A 22265-nucleotide genomic window follows, 5' to 3' on the forward strand; every position below is an offset into this window, starting at 1 on the left:
TTTCAGCTCCATATAAGGAAGAGCTTTCCACAGTCTTCCACAGTCAGGGTGATCTAAACATTGCACTTGGATAAAATTGGGAGAAGTAAAGAAAATCCTAGAATGTGGTTACTTCTATTCTTTGCCTGAGCAGTAGGTACTTAAGTACATTTGTTTTATTGTTGTTTTTCAACTGACACATATAAGTTTCCATATGCTCTTCAGTGGGTATGACATATGTTACAATGAGAAAACTAGGCTGACTAGGTGGTAAACAAAGTAGTGAGCTCTTCATCATGGTGAGGGTTCAAGGAGAGGTTGATATCACTTAGCAAGGGGATGGGATGATGACCTCTGACATTCAGTCCATCTCTAAGATTCTACACATCCAAAAATGCATGGACAATTATTAAAGGGAAGTTTTTCTTTAAAAAAAAAGATTTTATTTATTTATTCATGAGAGACAGAGAGAAAGAGGCAGAGACACAGGCAGAGGGAGAAGCAGGCTCCATGCAGGGAGCCTGTGGGACTCAATACCAGGTCTCCAGGATCACACCCTGAGCCAAAGGCAGATGCTCAATCGCTGAGCCACCAAGGTGTCCCAAGGGAAGCTTTTCTAAAATATTTCCAAGGCGATGCCTTTTAATTAACTCAAGCTGAGGCCCCCTTCCATCATTCACTACAGTTATTACAAGCGTTTGTTAGACTATGATCCCAAGTCTCTATTACAGTGATTATCATGTTTATTGGCCATTATATAATGAGAATTAGATAGGCAGTCCCTGCCCTCTTAGGATGACATATGATGTGGACAGTCATAAAAACTATACAGTCTTTATGTAGAGCAGGACACGAACAGTGATTAAATAAAAAGACAGGAAGAAGGCTCATGTAGCAGAAAAGTCAAGGTTTCAGGTCTTACCAGAGTGGGGAATAAATACGCAAGGGCCTTGGGAAACAAACCCTAGGTGGGTCAAGATCGGGGGAGCTAACCCTCTGCTCCAATTAACTTTTTTTTAAAGATTTTATTCATTAATTCATGAGAAACACAGAGAAAGAGGCAGAGACGCAGGCAGAGGGAGAGAAGTAGGCTCCATGCAGGGAGCCCGATGTGGGACTCGATCCCTGAACTCCAAGATCACCCCCTGAGCCAAAAGCAGAGCTTAACCACTGAGCCATTCAGGCATCCCAGCTCCAATTAACTTCTGTAGACTTCCTAGAAGAAGAGAGCTTTTAGAGATATATAGATTCTGGCAATCATACAGTTGGTTAGGGGAACCTTTTTCTCCTAAGCTGCCAGGAAAACAAGGGGGAAAAAGCCCAAACAGCTTAAGTGGCCATTTCCTCCTGTTTATCCTGTCCTCCTGTTCTGTTCCTTTGAGATCTCTCACCACCATCTCCACTGTGCCCATATGAGATGGGGGAAGCAACACTTGAAAAACGGGAAATGAGAGGAAGGGGTATTTGTGGACCGTGATAGATGTGGAATCAGGGAGAGTCCTTGAGTCCCCAAGTCACTGCTAAACAAACAGACGGGCTCTGGCCCTCTTGGCTGAGCTGCGACTCTGAGCCAAGTTACTTCTGCTTTGGACTCACTTAACCTTTAATCTGGGGATCCCCACTCCTGTTACTGACATTAACTCCTCCAACTTCACAGCAACTTGAGGTTGTTGGGAAAAATAAACCAAAACACAAAAATCATATGATCCACTTGAGTTCAATGTGGTAAAATAAAAGTAATCCATAGCCAGAGTTTATTCTCTCATAATCGATCTTCACATTACTGAAGGGGAAACTGAGTCACAAAGCAAGGAAGTGATTTGATTTCATGGACACCAGTTTTTTACTTCATCAATGTAAATAATGTTCTTTTTAAAAAAAAAAAAAAAAGATGTTATTTATTTATGAGAGACACACAGAGAGAGGCAGAGGGACAAGCAGGCTCCATGCAGGGAGTCTGACGTGGGACTTGATCCCAGTACCCCAGAATCATGACCTGAACCGAAGGCAGATGCTTAACCACTGAGCAACCTAGGCACTCCTGTAAATAATATTCTAATGTGATAGTATTTCTCTTTCTGAAAGTTCTTATCATGGTTCATTTCACAGACAGGGATACTGAGGCACAGAGTGATCGAAAAGTACGCCACACAAAAGAGTGCCTGGATGAGACACTCAAGAACCCAAATTCTCAAAGCAAAATTCTTTTCCATTAGACTCACCCAAGTTTGAAACATGCAATTCACTCAAGGTTTGTGAAATTAGGTGAAAGAGATCCCTGGGTGGCGCAGCGGTTTGGCGCCTGCCTTTGGCCCAGGGCGCGATCCTGGAGACCTGGGATCGAGTCCCGCATCGGGCTCCCGGTGCATGGAGCCTGCTTCTCCCTCTGCCTGTGTCTCTGCCTCTCTCTCTCTCTCTCTCTGTGACTATCATAAAAAAAAAAAAAAATAAAAAAAAAAAAGAAAGTAGGTGATAAAGGCTATGAAGTTTGAGTTCTTGCTCTCAAGAACAGCGTGGGGTCTGGGGTGGTAGCAAGTGTAATCGTGACCCTTGACCTTCATAAAGAGTTCACAAGTGCTCCACAGCTGCTGAACAGAGTTCTCACCAAGGACATCGACAGCATCCCCCTTTGGCAGATGAGGAGGCCAAGGAGGCCAGGACTCATTCGATGGCTTGTTGGAGGACACAGCAAAGCACAGAACTGGGAGTGAGAACACCCTTTGGGGGAAAGAGGCCACCTGAGTTTTACTGGGAGACCGAGAGGAGATTAAAGGAGGTAGGAAGAAGCTAGTCTCAGCTGGTATGTTGGCCAAGAAGGAAATTATCCAGCATTTGAAATGATGGCACAGAACTGCTCTGGGCACTGAGGAATCCACTGCAGCTCTTCCTCTGAGAGCCTGCCATCTAAGACACCCAGAATAAATACGTGCATTCTATATCGATGGCATCTACTGCAGTTGATCCACCACAGTAACCTACTACATATACATGGCCAGGTAAATTTGGGATGTGGAGAATATAAGTGCATAACTAAAAATGGGAACAATAAGAAAAGCAAGCCAGGCAAGGAAGAAACACACACACACACCCCTACCTCAATCCAGGAAAGGTTTTCCAGAAGAAAAATAAACTTTAAAAAAAAATGTATTTATTTGAGAGAGGGAGAGAGAGCACAAGCAGAGGGAGGCACAGACTCCCCACTGAGCAGGGAGTCCAATGTGGGGCTCAGTCTTAGGACCCTGGGATTGTGACCTGAGCCAAAGGCAGACACTTCACTAACTGAGCCACACAGGTTGCCCAGAAGAAATATAAATTTTAGGAGTTCTTTTTCTTCTCTCTTTTTTAAAGTTAAGAAGCAATGGAGTAGCTGTGTTATGGCAAGAGCAGAGCTGAGACTGAGATTTTTTTTTTAAGATGTTTATTTATTCATGAGAGACAGAGAGAGAGAGAGAGAGAGAGAGAGAGAGAGGCAGAGGGAGAAGCAGACTCCATGCAGGGAGTCTGACATGGGGGACTCGATCCCGGATCCCCAGGATCACACCCTGGGCTGAAGGTGGCACTAAACCGCTGAGCCACCCAGGCTGCCCGAGACTGAGATTTAGAACAGAACCTAATTCCATCACATGCAGTAATTGCAAAGACGGGTGAGAAGGGTGGCAGAGCACAGTGGCAGTGGACAGAGGGTCTGGAGCAAGTGGAGATTCAAGAGATTACAACCTGTCTTGACTCCTAGACTATGCCTAGGCGTTCCCACCCTCATGCTTTCAGAAAGCTCATGCTGTCTGTATTTCAGTAGCAAGAACCTCCACATTGGGGAAGCCTATCTGGAGCAGATGAAGGCAGCAGTGCCATGAGGAAGGAGAGGACAGGGACCTTGAGTGCACTGGACAAGGAGTCCCTAACCATCCCAATCTTCCCAGATTGTACCACCATGGGAGAGGTTCCCAATGCAAAACTTATTCATCTGGACCCAGTAATTCTTAGGGAATTCCCAGTTTGCTTTATCAAACGCAAAGTTGCCTATTGAGTTTGAGGCCAGTGATTGGATTCTTAATGTAAAAACTGTATTGAGCTCTGCTGGTACATTAACACGACTCGATACATTAATTCAGACCCCAGCCAGGTGGAGACACCTGTTTACCTCTGTTAACAGTCTTTACTTACACAAGTCATGCTTTGTGGCCCTAATTAGTCAGAGAAGCAGCAGCAGTAGAGAACCACTAGGAGACAGGGGCGAAGAATATGCCAAGGGTCCAAGGCTCTGGTTGCTGGTCCTTTGTAAAACACAGGGTCCCTGGAAGCAAAGTGCTGGCTCCAACCATAACAAGTCAAGCCCTGAGCCAAAGGTTAGCAATTTCAAACTTTCAGAGGAAGCTGCTCCTTCTTGATCACCCTGGTTTCTGAACTGACTCATCAAGATCTGCATGGGTGGTATGAGAATTCAAGGACTTTTATAATGATTCTTTTGATTATTTTTGCTAATATCTGTTCATTTTCCGTATTTACAATGTGCTCTTCCCTTTTAACCACTCTACATGTATTAATGGGTTTCATACAACCACATGAGCAGGTACTATAGGAACTGATACAGAGAGGTCAAGCAATTTAATGGGGTCACACAACAATTAACTGAAGGCAGGAGGATCCATTTGCATCATTCAGCTAAATCCCAGTATTTTAACAAGAATGTTCAACCAGGGGCACCTGAGTGGCTCAGTCCATTAAACATCTGCCTTTGGCTCAGGTCATGGTCCCCAGGTCCTGGGATCAAGTCCAGCGTGGGTGGGCTGCGTCTCCCTCCCCCTCTGCCTGCCCTGCCGCCTGCTTATGCGCCCTGTCAAATAAAATCTTTTAAAAATCTTTCCAAAAGATGTTCATCCACACACGTGATATTTACACAGAATGCACTAGTGGTTCGAGGCACTATATGCATAAGATACAAAGGACACCGAAGACTTCCTACCAGGCTCACTGCACAGTTGTGGATGCCGGTAATCCTCTATGGCACTAAAATGGTGCTCATTTTATTCACCTACATTGTATTGTTTTCTAACCGGAAAAGCCCCTACATCCCTGATTCCATTATCCTTTCTTTTTCACACAAGGACAGCTTGAAGTGCAGAGGGGACGACCATTATTAGTTAATGGTTACTAGCTAAGCCATCAGCAGCTAGAGAGCGGCCAGTGGAAGCAGCACGGACGGGGGGTACGGGGGGGGGGGCCTCCCGCACCGGCCGCGGCCTCGGGCGGGACCGGTGCCCCCGGGGCCCCGCCAGCCCTTCAAGGCGGCGGCTCCTCCCCGCCCTCCAGGTAGGCTGGTGCCCCGGGCTCCGCTGGGCCTGCGGAGGGGGAGGGGGCCGTGGCTGCGGGCGCCCCCCGCCCCCCCGCCGGGCTCCGGGCAAGGACCTGGCCCTGGCGACCGCCCGCGCGGAGAACACAGCAGAAGGAAAGGATGTTTTCGAGCGACCCAGGGAGAAGGCAAGTCAACTGCTGCTGGGTCTGCACGCAGGAACGGGGGACACACACGGAGAGGGCTCGGGCGGCGCGGCCGGGTCCCGGGGCACCTGCGGCGCCGCTCCCCCAGCGCGGAAGGCCCTCGGGGCGCAGAGCGCTGCGACGTCCGCGGAGGTGGGCGACTAGAGGGCCCGGGCGCGGCGGCCCCCCGGCCTCCAGCCCGCCGTCGGGGCCACACCGCCGTCCGCGAGCGTGCGTGACGTCCCCCGCGGCGTGACGTAGCGCGGCGCCGGCGGGGGAAGCGCAGGGGCGGGGGCGGGGACCGGGCGGCGGAAGTCGGCCTCTGCGGCGAGGAGGAGCAGGCCGGGGGCGCGTCCCAGGCGGGGAACCCAGCGGACGGCCCCGCCCCTGGCCATGGGCGGAAGTGACGACAGCGGCCGCGGAGGTCACTTCCTGCTAGGGTGGATGAGGAGGAGCCGGAGACGCCGCGGAGACCGGAGCGAAGACGGGCCGCGCCGGGGAAAGGTGAGTCGCGGCTTCGTCGCCGGCCCCTCCGGGGTCGGCCCCTGGCCTCGCGGGCGGCGTCCCCGGGGTCGGGCCGCCTCCCGGGCCGGCCGGGCCACGGGCAGCGCGGGGGCGGGCGGGCCACGGGTGTGCGAGGGGCGGCGGGGACCCGGGACGCGTTCGTGCAGTGGCTGCGCGGGGCCCCGGAGCGAGGCCGGCCCGGCGGGAGGCAGCAGGGAGGGAGGCTCCGGGCGCTGGGAGCCGGGCCGCAGGCCGCCGCGGGGCAGCCACAGCGCCGGCCTCGGCGCGCCTCGCCCTCGCGGGAGCGGCTGCGAACTGAGAAAGGGCGAGGGCCCGGGGGGGGGGTTGCAGACTCGAGGCGAGCGGCCTCGCGGTGAATTTGCGGGCGGCGCGGACAGGCGCCTGCGGGCCCCGGCGAGGGACCGATCGGGGAGCCGGGGCGTCGAGAGGAAGCTTCCTGGTCCAGTCCTGCCGCGGCGCGGTCCGGACCCCGGGGTCGTGCGCTTGGAGGGCACTCCCGCGGCGGAGTGGAGGCCCCGCATTCCGACGGAGCCATCGGGCGGTTTCCCGAGCGGCGGGGAGCTCGAGGTGGGAGCAGCCAGCGCAGGAAGCTCCTGCCCGGGCTCGAGGCCTTGTGATTGTGCGTCTTGTGTCTGGGACTGCGTGTCTCTGTGTGCGTCTGTTTTCTTCTTCCTTTGGGCTGTTTATGTCGTCCTCATAGTTTTATAGACAAACTCGCTGATTATCTTAATGTATATGGTGAGAAAAAAGGCTCTAAGGATCTAGAGGAATCCGAGGTTAGATGAAACGTCCAAGATTAGGAATTTGCCCCCACCCCAGCCTGAGGCCACTGAGGCACCTACATTCCGTCCAGGAGCGCTCTCGCTAATGTGGGTGCTGCGGCCCTGTCATCCACCCTAGGGAACAGTGAGCTTAGATCTGCCCTCTCCTGCCCGCCTCTCCCTCCGTTTTTGCTAAAGGATTGACTGATACAAAGCTGCTTGCTGCCAGGAACAGGAAATTTATTGAGGAACTGTAAATCTGGATGGAATGAATTCAGATCACAGCAAGACTCCCTGCACTTTTTGAACAGAAGGTTCTCAGAAATGCCTGCCTTTTTTTTTCCTTCCTGTTAAAAGGAGAAAATGTAAAAGTATTTCTCAAAGTAATGTAACTGTACATGTGATCTGTTTACTTCCTGTATCCCACGGTGTTTTTCATGGAGGAGGGGATTCGTTTCTGACTTGGAGGAGTTTTCCTTCTCTGATCTCGTGTAATTCAGCAGAAGAAATCAAAATCATATGTTTTCTTGAGTTGCCATCAGATGGACTTGGATTTTTTTTTTTCCACTCTTTTAAAACTGGCACATCTGGGTGAACTCAGGCATGTGTGTCTTGGCATCTGGGCCTGTCTAGTAATAGACAGGCTTGTTTGGCTTGTTTTGGCTCCCTTTGTGGACCCATTTCACTGCGCTCTTCCTTTCTTACATCTAAAGGGCTAGTCAGGAGGAAGAAAGCAAATATTAAGGACAGTGTTTACACTTTGTGGTTTAAAGTCAGGTGAGAGATAATTATGGCCCTTGAAGCTGATGACCCTGAGGACCATCATTTGATGACTTGAGGATTAGCAGTTTGGAGGTGACATATTTGAAAGAAAGAGGGTTACATAAGGAGGGAAAGGAAGTTTGGGGAAAGGTTGTGCGAGAAAACCTTGGGAGGAGAATGAGTAAATAAATAGCACCTTAAAGTAATTGATGTGGGTTCTGTCTCTCAGCAGGAGGGCGAAAATGAAAGCAGGCTGTAGCATCGTGGAAAAGCCAGAAGGAGGTGGAGGTGAGCAGAAGTTAATCATCTCTGATGTACCAGGAATGTCCCTCAGGGGTTCCTTTTCTCTCCACTTGGGCTCTGTTCACAAATGTCAGTCCATGACTAGACAGCCTCTTGACTGGGTGGATACAGCTAGCACAGTTGGAGGCTTGTTTCTTATGGATGTATATTTAACATGTCACCACACCTTTATCCCAAGCTTTAGAGTCTCCTCCCTGTTAGAAACACAGTTCCACCCTCAGGGGTAAGGAGTTTTCAGCTTTATTTCCCTAAAATGTTAGTTCATTTTTCCTGTTTGTTTCTGTTGGAACGTTCCTGCCCTTGTGGAAAGTAGGTGTAAGATTTAGTAATGCAGGAAAGAGTGAGACATTGGCACACCTGGGTGCTGCTGTCCAGCTCTAGCAGATCAAATGATTGCCACAAGAAAGGTGACATTTCTCTGCTTTCCTCTCCCTGTTGTGGTTAGCCCTGGCTGACCGAAGAGGTGTTTATGACATGTTTGCAGAGCACTCTAGGGATTCTGAGCATTGGAATGTGAAGTCAGGGATCCTGATATGTATGCATCTAACTCCTGACTGCCTTCATCTTGCCCTTTTCACATTAAAGGGTATCAATTTCCTGATTGGGCCTATAAAACAGAGTCATCCCCGGGCTCCCGGCAGATCCAGCTGTGGCACTTCATCCTGGAGCTGCTGCAGAAGGAGGAGTTCCGCCATGTCATCGCCTGGCAGCAGGGAGAGTATGGGGAGTTTGTCATCAAGGATCCAGATGAGGTGGCCCGCCTCTGGGGCCGTAGGAAGTGCAAACCCCAGATGAATTATGACAAGCTGAGCCGGGCCCTCAGGTGAGAGGAAAGGATTCCCAGACCCACGGTGTTAACAGACCAGAGGGAGACTAAGCATTTGGGGTGAATGTTGGGTTGAAAGGGTATCAGGTGGTAAGAGACTGCACTAAGTGAATAACGTATAGCTTAGCGGGAGTCGAAGAGCTGCTGAATCTGACTAGCATAGATCCAGGAGGAAAAGCATATCTTTGGATATATGGAGGAGGGAATTCCAGCGTGGTTGGCATTGCGTCCTGACAGACAATTGATTCTACTCTATAGTGGGCGAGGGTGTGTGGTGAAACATGGATTGGAGCTTGTTTATAATCTAGAAGATTAGTTTAGACTTTCCTGTTGGAAATCTGTTAGAATTTCTCTCTTTAGGCTCTTCTGGAAGAAAGTGGGCAAAGTGAAGCAAGCCAAGCACACAGGAGGAGGGCTCATTGAATGGTTCTGACCTCACTGTTCAGGAACCATATCTGTGAGCTCAGTTGTCAGTCCAAAGGTTGCTCTGACACGTCTAAAAATTGACCACTTAAGGTTTTCTCGAGTTCTTTTTCCCCCCTTGTCAGTTTTTACATTTCATAACCTGTTTGCCCTCTAGGGGCCAGGAGGCCATTTGTAAGGGGTGCTGCTGAATAGATGCCAGGCCAGAGGATCTAGGTCCACCAGAGTCCCCTGCCTCTCTTCATTCTTAGTGACCTTGAATGTCAGATCCGGGCGGCAGCTGTGCCGGAGCCTCTCACACCTTGTGAAAATGAAGCAGGCCAGGCTGCCTGCTGTTTTTCAGATTGGGGTATATAATTGACCTGCCACCACAAAACAGTTCTGTGTTTCTTTGTGCTCAGGCCTCTGGACCTACCATATCAGGTCTCCCAAGAGACTTGTCTGCCCCCACCTGGGCAGGACAGTGACACACAGGGAAACAGGAAGGAAATGGATTATGGAATTGAAACTGTAGAGTGATGGAGGAGAAGGGCAATTGGGGCTAGGATAGGTGTTTAGGATCTCAAAGTGAGATTGTCTTTGTAAAGCTCCAGCCAAGGACTCGAACTTAGTGTGAAAATTGAATAAGTCTCCCAGCCCTAACATGAAGGCCAGGCTGTCAAAGAATGATACTAAGAGCACAGAACTGTAGATCTCAGTGGTTACCTAAATGTATCAAAAATTGTCAGTAAAAAAAAAAATTGTCAGTAGCCAGAAGATAAATTGACACATGTTCCTATTTTTACAGATACTATTACAACAAGAGGATCCTTCATAAGACAAAAGGGAAAAGGTTTACTTATAAATTTAACTTCAACAAGCTGGTGATGCCCAACTACCCATTCATCAACATTCGGTCAAGTGGTAAGAAGCTAATTCTTTTGGTGGGGAATGAATTTTTTGAGTTGAGAAAGAACTTCAAAAACCCAAGTCTGAGACCTAGCATGTTGAAGAATTTTTAGAAACACTAGAGTCATAGGGATTGCCCCCAGGGTCCTGCTCAGGTTTCTCTGCCCCATATGGGAAGTGACAGGCTCTGCTATGTCAAGAGATTTGTTTAGTTGTTTATTTGGTTTTCTTTTGTGCATATTATTGGTGTCTCCCAGGTATTTTTCCCTGTCCTCTTTAGGAATTATGTTCCATAGGTTCGTGTTCAGCTTTCAGTTCAGAACTCACAGCGTTAACACCCTGCCCGGCACCCTACACCCTGCCCGGCGGCTCTTTCATAGACAAGAACCTGTTTCTACAAACACTTCCGAATTTCTATGAAACTACCAAGCTCTCCCTTATCAAGTGAATATCATCAAAACCACAGCATCCTTAATCACAGAAGGGGAGGTTCATATGTTTGCAGTGAAAAGCAGCATCTTTGATCTGTACCAACACCTCCTCAGAGTAAGATCTGGGGTTACTTGACCTTCTTTACTCTTAAGGGCAGCCAGGCTTCCTTTCAGGCTCTCCACAGATAGCTTGCCATCCCAGCTCCTCACAAAGGTATGAGATCAGCCTCTGTCCAGTCTCCTAGAAGGATTTTGGTTTTGTTTCGTTTCAGAGGCAAGACCTCTCCCTCCATAAGAATATACGTTATATTTAACTAGTTTCCGACCAGTCCATTGGTACTCTTGTTTTTGTGTTATTGTGTGTTAAGGCCAAGAAATCTGATTGTGATGCTGCAATATTCTAACTTCTCAGAGAAAAGTTGTGGAGGAAACTTGAAAAAATCAGAGCGGGGGTGTGGCTGAGAATATAATGCTGAGATCCACTGCAGATAGGTAATTAACTACACACAACAAGTTAGGGCAGTTTGGGCTTGATGCTGCTATCGGTACAGTTCCATCTCTTCTATAGCCACTCCCTCCTGTCCCTGGGGCATGCATTAAAAAAAATGGTATTGGAATGCATCTCTCTAATTACAACCTGTTTTCTTTCCTTGTGCCTGAGGGAGAGGTGTTAGGAAATCAGACCTATTCTAGCCACTGGAATCTCGTTTCCTCTAGTTTTCATTCTGGCCCCCTTCCTGTGTACCTAAAGGAATTGGGACTCTACATGGGTATACCAGCAATTTTGAAGAACATGTTGGTGTTCATACCACTACCCCCTGCCCCAAAAAGGATTTCATTGGTTTGGTTCTATGTCTTTAACCCCTTTTCGTCTGTTAAACCCAGAAGTCCAGCCACTTTGGCAGCCTGGAACAGGGCATGCCCATCAGCCCTTGGTAGTAACATGCCCTTCCAGGGGGAGAAAACCTGGATCCTCACTCTGGGAAGACTCTGGTCTGCTAGCCTAATGGTAATGGCCTAGCACAGCCTGGTCTGCCTGAAAGCAGTGGGACCATCATTGATCCTTAACAAAGCTCAAGGTCCTAAAGGAATGAAGTCATAGGGAAAACAGAACAGTGTGCATTTCGTTTAGATATATACTTGGTTGCTCACATCCTAGGTACAGATAACCCCAAAGAGTCGTTAGTTCATAAAGAACTTTGATGCAAAGAGGCCAGGTGTTATTTTGGGTTTAACTTTTATGATGACAAGGAAACATAACATTTATTGAGCATCTACTTCATGGAGGTACTTTTGCTTGGTGTTTTTGTGAGTTACCACATTCAACTTTCCCAGCCTGCTATAAAGTGTGTGTCTCAATATTCACATTTTGCAAATGAGAAAATTATGGAGAATAGCTAAACCAAAGATTGACATGGGCAGGCTGAGTCCAGTTACCTGCTGAATGGTTTCTCAGGAAGCCATTTCTGAGAGACGAAGCTTTTGAAACCTGGCTTTTATTGAATAGGTCATACATTCCTACCCTGAATTAGGATTCCTTCATTTGCTCCACAGATTATGTGTTAAGTCCTAAAGACAAAAAGAAAAGATTATGGAGGAGTTCTTTCCCTCAAGGAACTTAAAATTTAGCAGGAGAGATAAGATAGATGAGGTTTAGCACAATTCTAAATAACTGTGGAATGTGACAAGCTCTCTAAGTAACAGAGCTGTTGTGGATTTTGATTCTGGAGGTCAGAGAGATTATGTGTAGATGATGGTGATACTTACCCAAATAATTCAGAGGTTTATAGTAAAAAGTACAATGAGTGCTCTCCCTTCCTCCCCTACCGTCTTCCTCACTGTCAAAGTTTAGGGTAGAATGCATTTGAATGGTATGGAAGATACTAGGTATTTCGTTTTTATTCTTAAAAGCATGTTGTAAAATATATATATATATATTTTAACATTTATTAGGATAAGAAACATTGGGAAAATACAGAAGATACTAGGAAAAGTGCTTACCTGGCAGGGCAGGACCGGCCAGCTCAGGAATGGGTTCGACACCTCTCTCTCTCTGCCTCCCCACCGCCACCCTGGTGTTTTATATTTCTCTTTATTTTGGAAGACTTTAAATCTATAGAAAAATGGGAAAGAATAGAACTGTGAACATCCATGTGCCCTCTCTAGATTCACTAATGATTGGCATTGTTGATACATGTGTTTTTCTCTCTTATATATGCTTTCTAAGTTTTTTTGAGGTTAAGTTTCAGATATCATGACATTTCTCCCCTGTGTACTTCCGCACATATTCCCTAACTACAAAGACATTCTCATCCATGACCTCAGTAACATTAATACACCCGGGAAATTTAACATGGCTCTACTATTCGTGTCTAACATATGGTACATATTCAAATGGTATGTGCCTTTTATAGTTTTTGTTTTTAAATTGTGTTTATTGTGTAATAAAAAATTACTTGTTTTAATAAATACCTAACATGAAATTTGCTGAGTGTCAGTACTATTCTAAGGCCTTTATAAAAATACTAACCATTTTAGTTTTTATATCATGAGTATTAGTCCTATTGCTATCCATTTTACAGGTAAGGAAAATGAGGCACAGAAAGGTAAGTAAATTATCCAGAGTCACCCAGCTAATAAGTGGTAGAGCCAGGGTTTGAACCTAGGCAGAGGTCTTGTTATTTCCATTTTGCCAAAGGAGGGTCAGAAGCCAGTTGGTTACAGGCCTTAGGGTAGAAGGTGCCAGAACTGAGATTCAAACCCAGATTTTCTAACCTTGCTACTCAGATTTCATAGTGGCTCCTTGAAGGTGGTTGTCTTCCAAAGCAGTGTTATTCAAAGTTGTTGAAGCAGGAAGCTTACTTTTTCAAACAACATTTTAGATTCAGATTTATTCTCTTAACATATCCCATGTAACAGTAGAGCTGCTGTACTTCCTCAGAGATGAGGGTCCAGCGTGTTCCCTCCAGCACTGCTCATAGGTTACACCATTCCTAAGTTCATTTAGAAAGTGCTGTGTGTTCTGTGTTCTTACAGAATTACAGTGTATCTTAACCTGTGTAAAGAAGGAAATACCCTCTAGTTTGAAAAAACAAAACTAGGGGTGCCTGGGTGACTCAGTCAGTTGAGCGTCTACCTTTGGCTGAGGTCATGATCTCGGTCGGGATCGTGGGATCGAGCCCCACGTTGGGCTGTCTGCTTTTCAGGGAGCTTCCTTCTCCCTCTCCCTGCCGCTCTGCCTGCTTGTGATCTCTCATTCTCTGTCAAATAAGTAAATTTTTAAATCTTAAAAAAAAATCTAGCTTGTTCAGGAGACAGGACCCTCCCTGCCCCTACTCCATTATGCTCCTATAGTCCTTCAGAACACATTGAAAATGCTTTCTTGCTTTTCAAGAGATATGCTCTTAATATAAAAACAAGACCCAAATGTATCAAAAATGATAGAATTTTAGCCGCTGTAATACACTGCTAGAAGAGATATTCTTGGCCTATAGAAAAAGGAGAAAGAATGGAACTGTGAACATCCGTGTGCCCTCTCTAGATTCACTAATGATTGGCATTGTTGATACATGTGTTTTTTTCTTTTATATATGCTAAGGTTTTTTTTTTTTTTTTTTTTGAGGTTAAGTTGAAGTGATGTGTCATTTTAAGATCAAGTCATGGGCTTTAGGGGGACAAAGCCCTGCAGAGCAGTTTCTGTGGAATTTCACTTCGGACGTGCTGCTCTGGCCGTGTCCTTCAGTCGCATGTGCCTCCAAAACCACAGTGTACATAGCAGCCGACTCCAGAGACCTGGCTGAGGGTGCCCATTACCCCAGAAATCAAAGGAGGCTGCTGATAGGGGCAGTCCCTAGCCATACCAGGCTTCATACCCTCTAGGGTTTTCTTATTTTTCCTTCTCCCTTATTTCTGTCTCAGAGTATAAAGAGCTCTCCTGACAACATCACTAATCGTAAGTCACCGGTATGTCCCAGGAACCCAGAGGGGCTCTAAGGCCCCTGATGGCACACCTTTTGGGGTGGGTTTTTTTGTTTTGTGTTGTTTAGATTTTTTTTATTTGAGAGAGAAAGAGCACAAGCAGGGGGGAGGGGCAGAGGAAGAGGCGAATAAGCAGGGAGCCTGTCATGGGACTCAGTCCCAGGACCCTAAGATCATGACCTGAGCTGAAAGCAGATGTTTCACCAACTGAGCCACCCAGGCGCCCCTGAGGGCACACCTTTCTTATTCCTTGTTTATAAAAGGACCTTTTGGGGGAGTGGAGAAGCTGTGGGCCTCTGAATTTAACATGTTTAGTGTGGTTTTGATTTCTTCTGCGATTCAAGTATCAGTTTTAGCAGGCAGACTTGGGAGAGGGAGTAAGGGGGAAGGGGTCCAGCTTCCTCGGCGCCTGAGGAGCACTTAAAGTTAAATGGGAGTGGAGATCACTATATAGAATTTGTTAGAGGAAAACAAATTTAGAGATCGAAAAATATTTGGATCTGTGGTGATTTTATATCAGAAATGATAAAAGGTCTACCATAACAACTTACTCTCATAAATCTATGGCCTTTTCTTTTTTAATCTGTTTCTGTTGTTAAGCGTGGTCTTGTTTGTGTCCGTGAATGTGAGGTGCAGTCTTTGGGCTTTTAGTGCATTGCTTTACGTGGCGTGTCATTTCCAGTGTTATTTGTGTTTGGTTTGTTTGCTTGCTTGATAGATAAAGCCAAAACCATGAAAATAAAAAAAGACTGTTTACCAAGCTAAGAATTGCAAGAGGTGAGGTATGCACGGTATTTAGGATTGGAGAGGAAGAGAAGGCTAGTGTGCCCATCCATCCATTCAGCTAATCTGTCCGGAGCACCCGCTAGTTGTTAACCACGAACTGCTTTACAACTAGTTGTGAACAGTAGTAGGAAGTCCCCACCTTCATGGAACTGATGGTGTAGAGTACAGACGAACAGGTATAAGGTATCTCAGGCAGCACAGAATGCCGTGAAGTAGAGTGGGCAGAGACTGGGGAGAGATGGCAGCCAGCTTGGGGAGAGGAAGCTGAGCGGGAGCTCTGGAAAGATGGGGCGCGGAGGGATCCAGTGTGGCTGGAGCATTTGCTTCCTGTCGTATTGAGATGGGAACATCTTGGACTCACTGTAGCAGAAGTAAGTGTGCTGACCATGAGTGACCAGTCTTCTAAAGTGGCTTCGTCTTCTCCACCTTCACAGGTGTGGTTCCCCAGAGTGCGCCACCAGTGCCAACCGCCTCTTCCCGGTTCCATTTCCCACCTCTGGACACACATTCTCCAACTAGTGATGTGCAGCCGGGGCGGTTCTCTGCCAGCTCCCTAACTGCTTCTGGCCAGGAGTCGGGTAACAGCACTGATAGAAAGGCAGAGCTTCCGGAGTTGGAGGATGGCTCCACCACCGACTGGCGCCGGGGCGTGGATCTTCTGTCCTCCCGGAGTGCCGTTGGTGGAGGGATTGGCCATCAGAAACGCAAGCCCGACATAATGCTTCCTCTGTTCACCAGGCCAGGGATGTACCCTGACCCCCACAGTCCCTTTGCTGTCTCTCCGCTCCCTGGCCGTGGAGGTGTTCTGAACGTTCCCCTCTCACCGGCCCTGTCCCTGACCCCCACCATCTTCTCCTACAGCCCGTCCCCAGGCCTGAGCCCCTTCACCAGCAGCAGCTGCTTCTCCTTCAACCCTGAGGAAATGAAACACTACCTTCATTCTCAAGCCTGCTCCGTGTTCAACTACCATCTGAGTCCCCGGACATTTCCCCGTTACCCAGGACTCATGGTCCCGCCACTGCAGTGCCAAATGCACCCAGAGGAGTCGGCCCAGTTCTCCATCAAGCTGCAGCCGCCGCCAGCTGGGCGGAAGAACAGGGAGAGGGTAGAGAGCAGTGAGGAGTCAGCCCCTGTCACTGCTCCCACCATGGCTCCTGTCCCCCCAAGAATTAAGGTGGAGCCAGCCTCTGACAAGGATCCCGAGAGTCTCAGGCAGTTGGTGCGAGAGGAGGAGCGCTCCCATGGGGAGGGCGCTGTGCCAAGTAGGACCATAGATGAGGAGAAGGGCACTGTCTTTGCCCGCCCAGCTGCGCCAGTCTGGCCCTCTCTCTCCATGAGCACCCCAAGTGAGGAACCCCTGGAGGTGACTGAAGACAGTGAGGACAGGCCCAGCAGAGAACCCAGCGCACCTGAGAAGAAAGAAGATGCCCTGATGCCCCCCAAGCTCCGGTTGAAGCGGCGCTGGAATGATGACCCTGAAGCTCGAGAGCTGAGTAAGAACGGCAAGTTCCTCTGGAGTGGGTCAGGACCCCAGGGCTTGGCCGCGGCAGCTGCTGATGCTTAGAACTGGAAGTGGATCGGGAGCTGTTTATACTATAATCAAATGCATACATGTATTTATGTAGCGAGATTTCAGGGTCGGGGGAGGGGGGGAGGGGGGAGGGAATTAGACTGGTTTGATCATTTTAGGGGCATAGACTTGTATTTTTATGTTTGGGGGATGGGATGGGTATCTTCTGTTGTAAATTAGGTGGGATGTGAACACACTTTTTTCCTGGTGAGTAGCACATGGGAAGGGTCATGAACTGAAAGGAGGAAAGAGCCTCTGCTTTCTGGGGAGGCTTATACTTTCTGACAAACTCCCAGGGGGCCAGGGTTCCCTTGGTCCTGTTATAGTTCAGGTTCCAGACCTCTTTCTTTTCTATTGTATTTATCTATGAAAAGCCATTAATGAATTTCTTTTGCTCAGATTGAGAGAGGGAGAAAGGGGATAGGGTGTAGTGGGGAGGTTGAGCAGCGAGAGACCATGAACACAGAGTGTGTTGCCAGCAATGTTTCTGTGTAGTTCCTTCGGGAAGGAATAAGGTAATCTCAGTCTTACTGGGACAGGGGGATGTTCAGATGTTGCTTTTTTTTCTTTCTTCCTTTGTTGTTTGGCATTTTTTCCTTTCCTTTTTAAAAATCCATCTGCAGGAAACGAGCCACAGCGCCCGTCCCGGGGGCTGGGAGGCGGGAAGCCCTGCTGCAGGCTCCTTGGACTTTCCCCTCCTTCACCTGGTAAGAAGCCATGAGGAGTTGTAAGCTCTCATTCAGGGAAGAAAGAAGAGGGCAGGAGGAAGTAACCCAATGCCTTTAAAAACAAACACAAAAATGATCTTCATTTTTCCTTTTCCATTGTGAGTTTGGAAAGCCAAACCACGGTGTGACTGTGAGTTCACCGGACAGCACGACCCTGGAGATGTCTGCGTTGTGTCTGCTTCTCTGACCGTTTCCTAAGTCAAGCCTTAACAATGAACACACTTTCACGTGATACGGGTCTGTCAACATAAACCTGTAAAAGGGCACGGACAACTTTTCAGATGACCCAGGAATGTTGAAACATGGTTAAATTTCGAGCTGGTATTTAGTCCCCTCGTGACTTCATGAGGATGGGGAGCAGAAAGGTGGGATTTGTGGGAGCTCGGGGCAGATGTTACCTGGAAGCGCAGAAGGTAGCTGGGTTGCAAGTGGATGTTTGTCGAGGCTGAAAGCAGAGGTGGATAGAAGTAGAAGGCAGCCAGATGCCAGAGCCTGGTAGGAATGACAGAGTTGCTATCTGTCCTGTGGTGGTCATGGTGGTGCCATTCCTGCCGTACCCATTCCCCTAGATTGTTCTCATTCTCGTGATCAACTGACCATCCTACATGAGACTCCAGTTTACAGTGAGGAGCTGTTTCTCCATGGGAAAGCCCTTTCCCATCAGCACAAAGGGACAGGCAGGTATTGCTCTTGGGTGAAGCAAAAGGGGCCTGGGAGGGGGCAGAGAGAAGCCATTACCACCCAAGTGTGCGTGCACGCATCTCTGTGGTATACAGAGGAGATGCTGAAGTGGCTCATATCTGCCTGACGTAGAGACCAGGATAGAGTAGAGGGCTTTGTATCCGATGGAGGCAAGAAGTGGGCACAGGGGTGGCATCTAGGAATTGGAGAGATCCCCGACTCCACCTTAGCCTAAATGAAGTCTATACTGATAAATACTCAAGGGTTGTCTTTTACAGGGGGCTGGGGAGTTCTTTTTGAAAGGAGTGCATGAGTGAGGGCAGAAAAGGTCAGAGCAGGTGAGTGGTTGTTAGGTGGCTTGGGGTGACTTGCATCCATCGTGCTCTTGTCTGGCAAGTCCTCCTCATCCAATTCAAGTTCCACATAGTGACTTGTCTTTCCATAGGGAAGGGATTGGGAGTGCAGTCCTTGTCACCTCAGGCTCTGGTCAGGCTGCAAAGGGCTCCCTGTTCAGGCTCCTTCTGGTTGGTTGTTTTTGTCCATTTCTCTCTCTGCACCTCTTACCTCGGATCAGAAAGCAAGCCCAGGCAGGTGCAGGACAGCTCTCTGCTTGGCGTTGCCCAATCTAACCAGGGAGGCTGGCCGGTCCCCGTTTGTCCATGAGAGCCGAGGGCCAGCATGTGTCAGTATGAACTCAGGAATAGAAACTCGAGGCCTTTAAAATAAGAGGGAGAAAAATCCGCAATGCATACCTGTAACCCCCTGGAACCCAAGTGCCAGAATTAATTCCTAGATGCTGCTTCTGTTTGAACAAAAAGTCACTGCTTTTACACTTGAAAAAACACACTCGAAAAATGTTCAACTCCATGAAAACTGTTTTTCGACTTTAAGAACTTATTTGGTGTTTTTACTGTTTCCTTTGACTGCCATTCCACCAGTAAATCATTGGTTGATTTGCATTGCACACTGGGGCTGGGGCAGGGGGTGCAGGGGTCCTTACACAGAGCCAGACTTGGGCTCGCTCAGGAACGGGGCGGGAATGTGAAAGTCATTGCGGTTCCTGGGGCACCAGGGTGCGGGGGAGGGGACTTTCTCACCTTCCTGACCTGCTCTTGGCAGCACCTGTCGCCAGCCCGGCACAGAGCCAGGCCTTGCTCATGCACTTTTCATCACTGTCCGGTGGCAGGTGGGAAAGGGAGACAAAACCAGACCTGTTTCCTCCCCCCATTTTTTCCAAATTTCAATGTGCCAAATCTTTAAAACTTTGCAGATACAAATCTTGAAATTTCATTAATCAGAACTTGTTCATGTAAACAGTTTGCTTTTTTGACTATAGGAAAAACAGTAGAGATCTCTTAAGAGCATCCAGCATGGCTGAGCTCCCCCTTTTTTTTTTGAGGACAGCTAGAAGTGTAATAGAAACGACTCCCCAGGTCCCTCCAACCCAGTCTTCAAGCTGCACTGCATTAAACCAGCTCGCTAGCTAACACAGGGAAATACTGCACCCTAGTCCTCCATGGGCCAAGAAACTTCCAGAAGCATTAAAACATAGTTGAAGTACATCACTTCTCACCATGCGGGTAGTCAGTTGGCTATTTGTCCCTTGTGTTTTATTTATTCCATAATTATGTTTGTACTGTTTGTTTTGTAAAGGGTAATGAAACATACATTTTAATTTTGCTTAAAAAATTTGACCCAATCTTTCAAGAACTGTTTATTTTTCATTGGGGGGAGGGGATTAATCAGTTAATTTGTTTTGAAATATCTGGGTGTTCTTTGAGTTAAAAAATTGTGAGGCAGGGATTTGTGAGTGAGACATTCACATGTGAAAGATTACTTCACTAGTTATCCGCTTCAGCAGAATAAAGTGTGTATATGTACATAGATGTAAGTAATCGACTCCATTGTGCAGTGCCTTTTAGATGTTCCACTTTCTATAAAGTCTTCAGATTTTTGCATATATATTATATATATATATATGATGTAATGTTATAGAAATATATGTATAATATACATATTTTTTCCAGGGGTATCTGATAGCTCTGTATTTTGTTATGGAAGTTGAAAGAAAAAAAGTATTTTACCTCAGAAATTAAAGTTAAATAAAAAAATACTTTTAAGTAATGTTTACAGGGTGTTGATGGTGTTGACATGCTGCTCCAGGATGGTCATGGCGGAGAATTTGCCAAGCCTGTGCCCACTCACCCCACCCCACCCACCCTATGTCCTGTTGCACAGGTGCCAGCACAGTGAGGAAACAGGTCTCCTGATAGCTTTGGGGGACTGTCCACATCCTGGCGTCAGTGGCCGCTGCTAGATAAAGGACAGCTGAAGCCAGGGACACGAGTGCGTGGGGGAAATTACCTCAAGATTGTTCTGAGGCTTAAGGGTACACGGCAGAGGGGTGCCAGCCAGGCTCAGTTGGTAGAGCACAGGGCTCTTGATATCACGGTCGTGAGTTAAAGCCCCGCATTGGGCACAGAGTTTACTTTAGAATTAAAAACTTAGAAATAAAACCGTACGTGACAAAGCCAGACCCGATAGGCCATGCTTTGTATGGTTCTGTTTAGGAAATGACCAGAACTGGCAAGTCTGTGGAGACAGAACCTAAACCCAGCGATTGCTGAGGAGAGCAGGGCTGCTGATGGGCCATGTGTTGTTCTTGGAGGGATGGGTATGTTCTGCAGTTCGTGCTGATAAAAACCACTGAGTCACAATTACTCTGAAAGGGTGAATTCTATCTCAATAAAGGTGGTTTTGTGTGGTATGTGACAAGCCAGTACTAGGGAAGCCAGTAGAGGATAGGAATCCAGAGGGACCCTGGGGGGGGGTCCTCACTGTGATGTCAAATGCCCCCCAACCCAGCCTAGGAAAGATGGTGCCAGGCTGTCATTTCGTTTCACCGCCTAAGGTCCCCACGTTTGTAGAATCACAGCCCAGATGTTCAGTTTGACTCCTCTTGAGGGGTCCTGTGAGTTCAGAAAGTCTGGGATCAATGTGGGGTGAAGCTGGAGAGGCAACCTAGGGCAGATCACAGAAGGTTTAGGAGATTCCCAGGGAAGGCATATTTACTCTGCTAGCAGTGGCTGGCCCCAGAACTTTACAAGAACTTGGGCTAGCTGGTGAGGAGCATGGCAGTCACAGCCTCGGGGGCCACCCAGGCTGTTAAGATCGCTGCTTGAGTACAAATGAAGTGACAGACTGGGTGAGTCTCTGAAGCCACCCAAGTCAAGCTGGGAGTGAGCTCAAATGCAGACAGACCTCCGTGCCTGGAGTCCTCCCCAATCCCCACCCACCCACCCACCCCAGCCTCTCACTGCTGGAAGCAAAATGAGACAGATGGGTTAGGAACAAAATTGGGCCTTAGTTTTGAGACCAAGCTGCAAGCATCTGGCTGTGCCACCTTGTGTGGTGACGATGTAGGTGCCAGGCAGGGAGCAGGGGGGTGCACAAGGAAAGCAGGAGGGGAGAAGGTAGGCTCAGCCCCTCAGGCGCCTGGCTGGCTACTAGCCTGCGGCCTCCAGGTTACCCGCACACAGCCTGTGCTGCAGGGGGAGCAATGACCCTGCGGCAGGTGCCGTTTACCCCCATTTTACGGAGCAGACTGGGTCACAGCTGGTCACTGGTGTGGTTGGGGTGCAAGGCCCAGTACCTGTGCTCTGCATGAGGCCAGGCCGCTGACCTGCTCTGGCCCACTGCCCAGAACGCCCTCCGTCCCTCGCCTCTACCTGGCCTGTTACATCTTTTCTAGAACAAGGCTCAGATGGCAAGGCCAGGCTTGTCGCGACCCCCCCGGCGGGTTCTGCCCCGGTGCCCACCTGGACCTCAGCACCACCACCTTCATGCTGCTGGTGCCCTGCTGCTCCAGCTGCTCAGGGGCCACTCAGGAAGCCGAGAGCCTGAGTGTCCAGCACGATGCTGATGCCTGAGGGCACCAAGCAGCCGTGTGTGGGGTGGATGGGTGACGAGAAGCAAAGTGGGTTTGGTGGGTGGGGTCGGGATGCAGGATTGGAGTTGGACAAAGAGACTGGGGGGCAGTGGCCCTCCTGTATCCAGCATCTGTGGCAAGCTCACATGCCATGTGCTGAAGGCACTGATCCCTGGCCCCCTGCCTCCCGCACCACTGCTGCACCTGCAGTTTCCCTCCCA

General features: G+C 48.4%; 1 protein-coding gene across 3 annotated transcripts; it reads left to right on the forward strand.

Annotated features, from left to right (window-relative positions):
• The first annotated feature begins 5892 nt into the window (after positions 1-5892).
• On the forward strand, positions 5893-20240 carry ETV3 (ETS variant transcription factor 3). 3 transcript variants are annotated; one of them, XM_055324064.1, is made up of 7 exons: positions 5893-5958; positions 7732-7790; positions 8391-8628; positions 9842-9957; positions 15572-16630; positions 17331-17414; positions 17539-20240. In XM_055324064.1, exons 2-7 carry the CDS (start codon positions 7745-7747, stop codon positions 17631-17633), a joined length of 1638 nt encoding a protein of 545 aa, XP_055180039.1. In that variant the 5' UTR covers positions 5893-5958; positions 7732-7744; the 3' UTR covers positions 17634-20240. The 3 variants fall into 3 exon arrangements, with proteins under 3 accessions (XP_055180039.1, XP_055180041.1, XP_055180040.1); XM_055324065.1 differs by having other exon boundaries at positions 5909-5958; positions 7735-7790; XM_055324066.1 differs by lacking the exons at positions 17331-17414; positions 17539-20240 and having other exon boundaries at positions 15572-16774.
• Positions 20241-22265: the final 2025 nt, after the last annotated feature.

The sequence above is a fragment of the Nyctereutes procyonoides genome, unplaced genomic scaffold (genome assembly GCF_905146905.1).
Source record: "Nyctereutes procyonoides isolate TBG_1078 unplaced genomic scaffold, NYPRO_anot_genome, whole genome shotgun sequence".
NCBI classification, from domain to species: Eukaryota; Metazoa; Chordata; class Mammalia; order Carnivora; family Canidae; genus Nyctereutes; species Nyctereutes procyonoides.

Coding starts and splice junctions, on each gene's coding strand:
- ETV3 (XM_055324064.1), top strand. CDS start 7,745: ATGAAAGCAGGCTGTAGCATCGTGGAAAAGCCAGAAGGAGGTGGAG. Junction 7,791..8,390: donor AAAGCCAGAAGGAGGTGGAG/GTGAGCAGAAGT, acceptor TTCACATTAAAG/GGTATCAATTTCCTGATTGG. Junction 9,958..15,571: donor CATCAACATTCGGTCAAGTG/GTAAGAAGCTAA, acceptor CCACCTTCACAG/GTGTGGTTCCCCAGAGTGCG.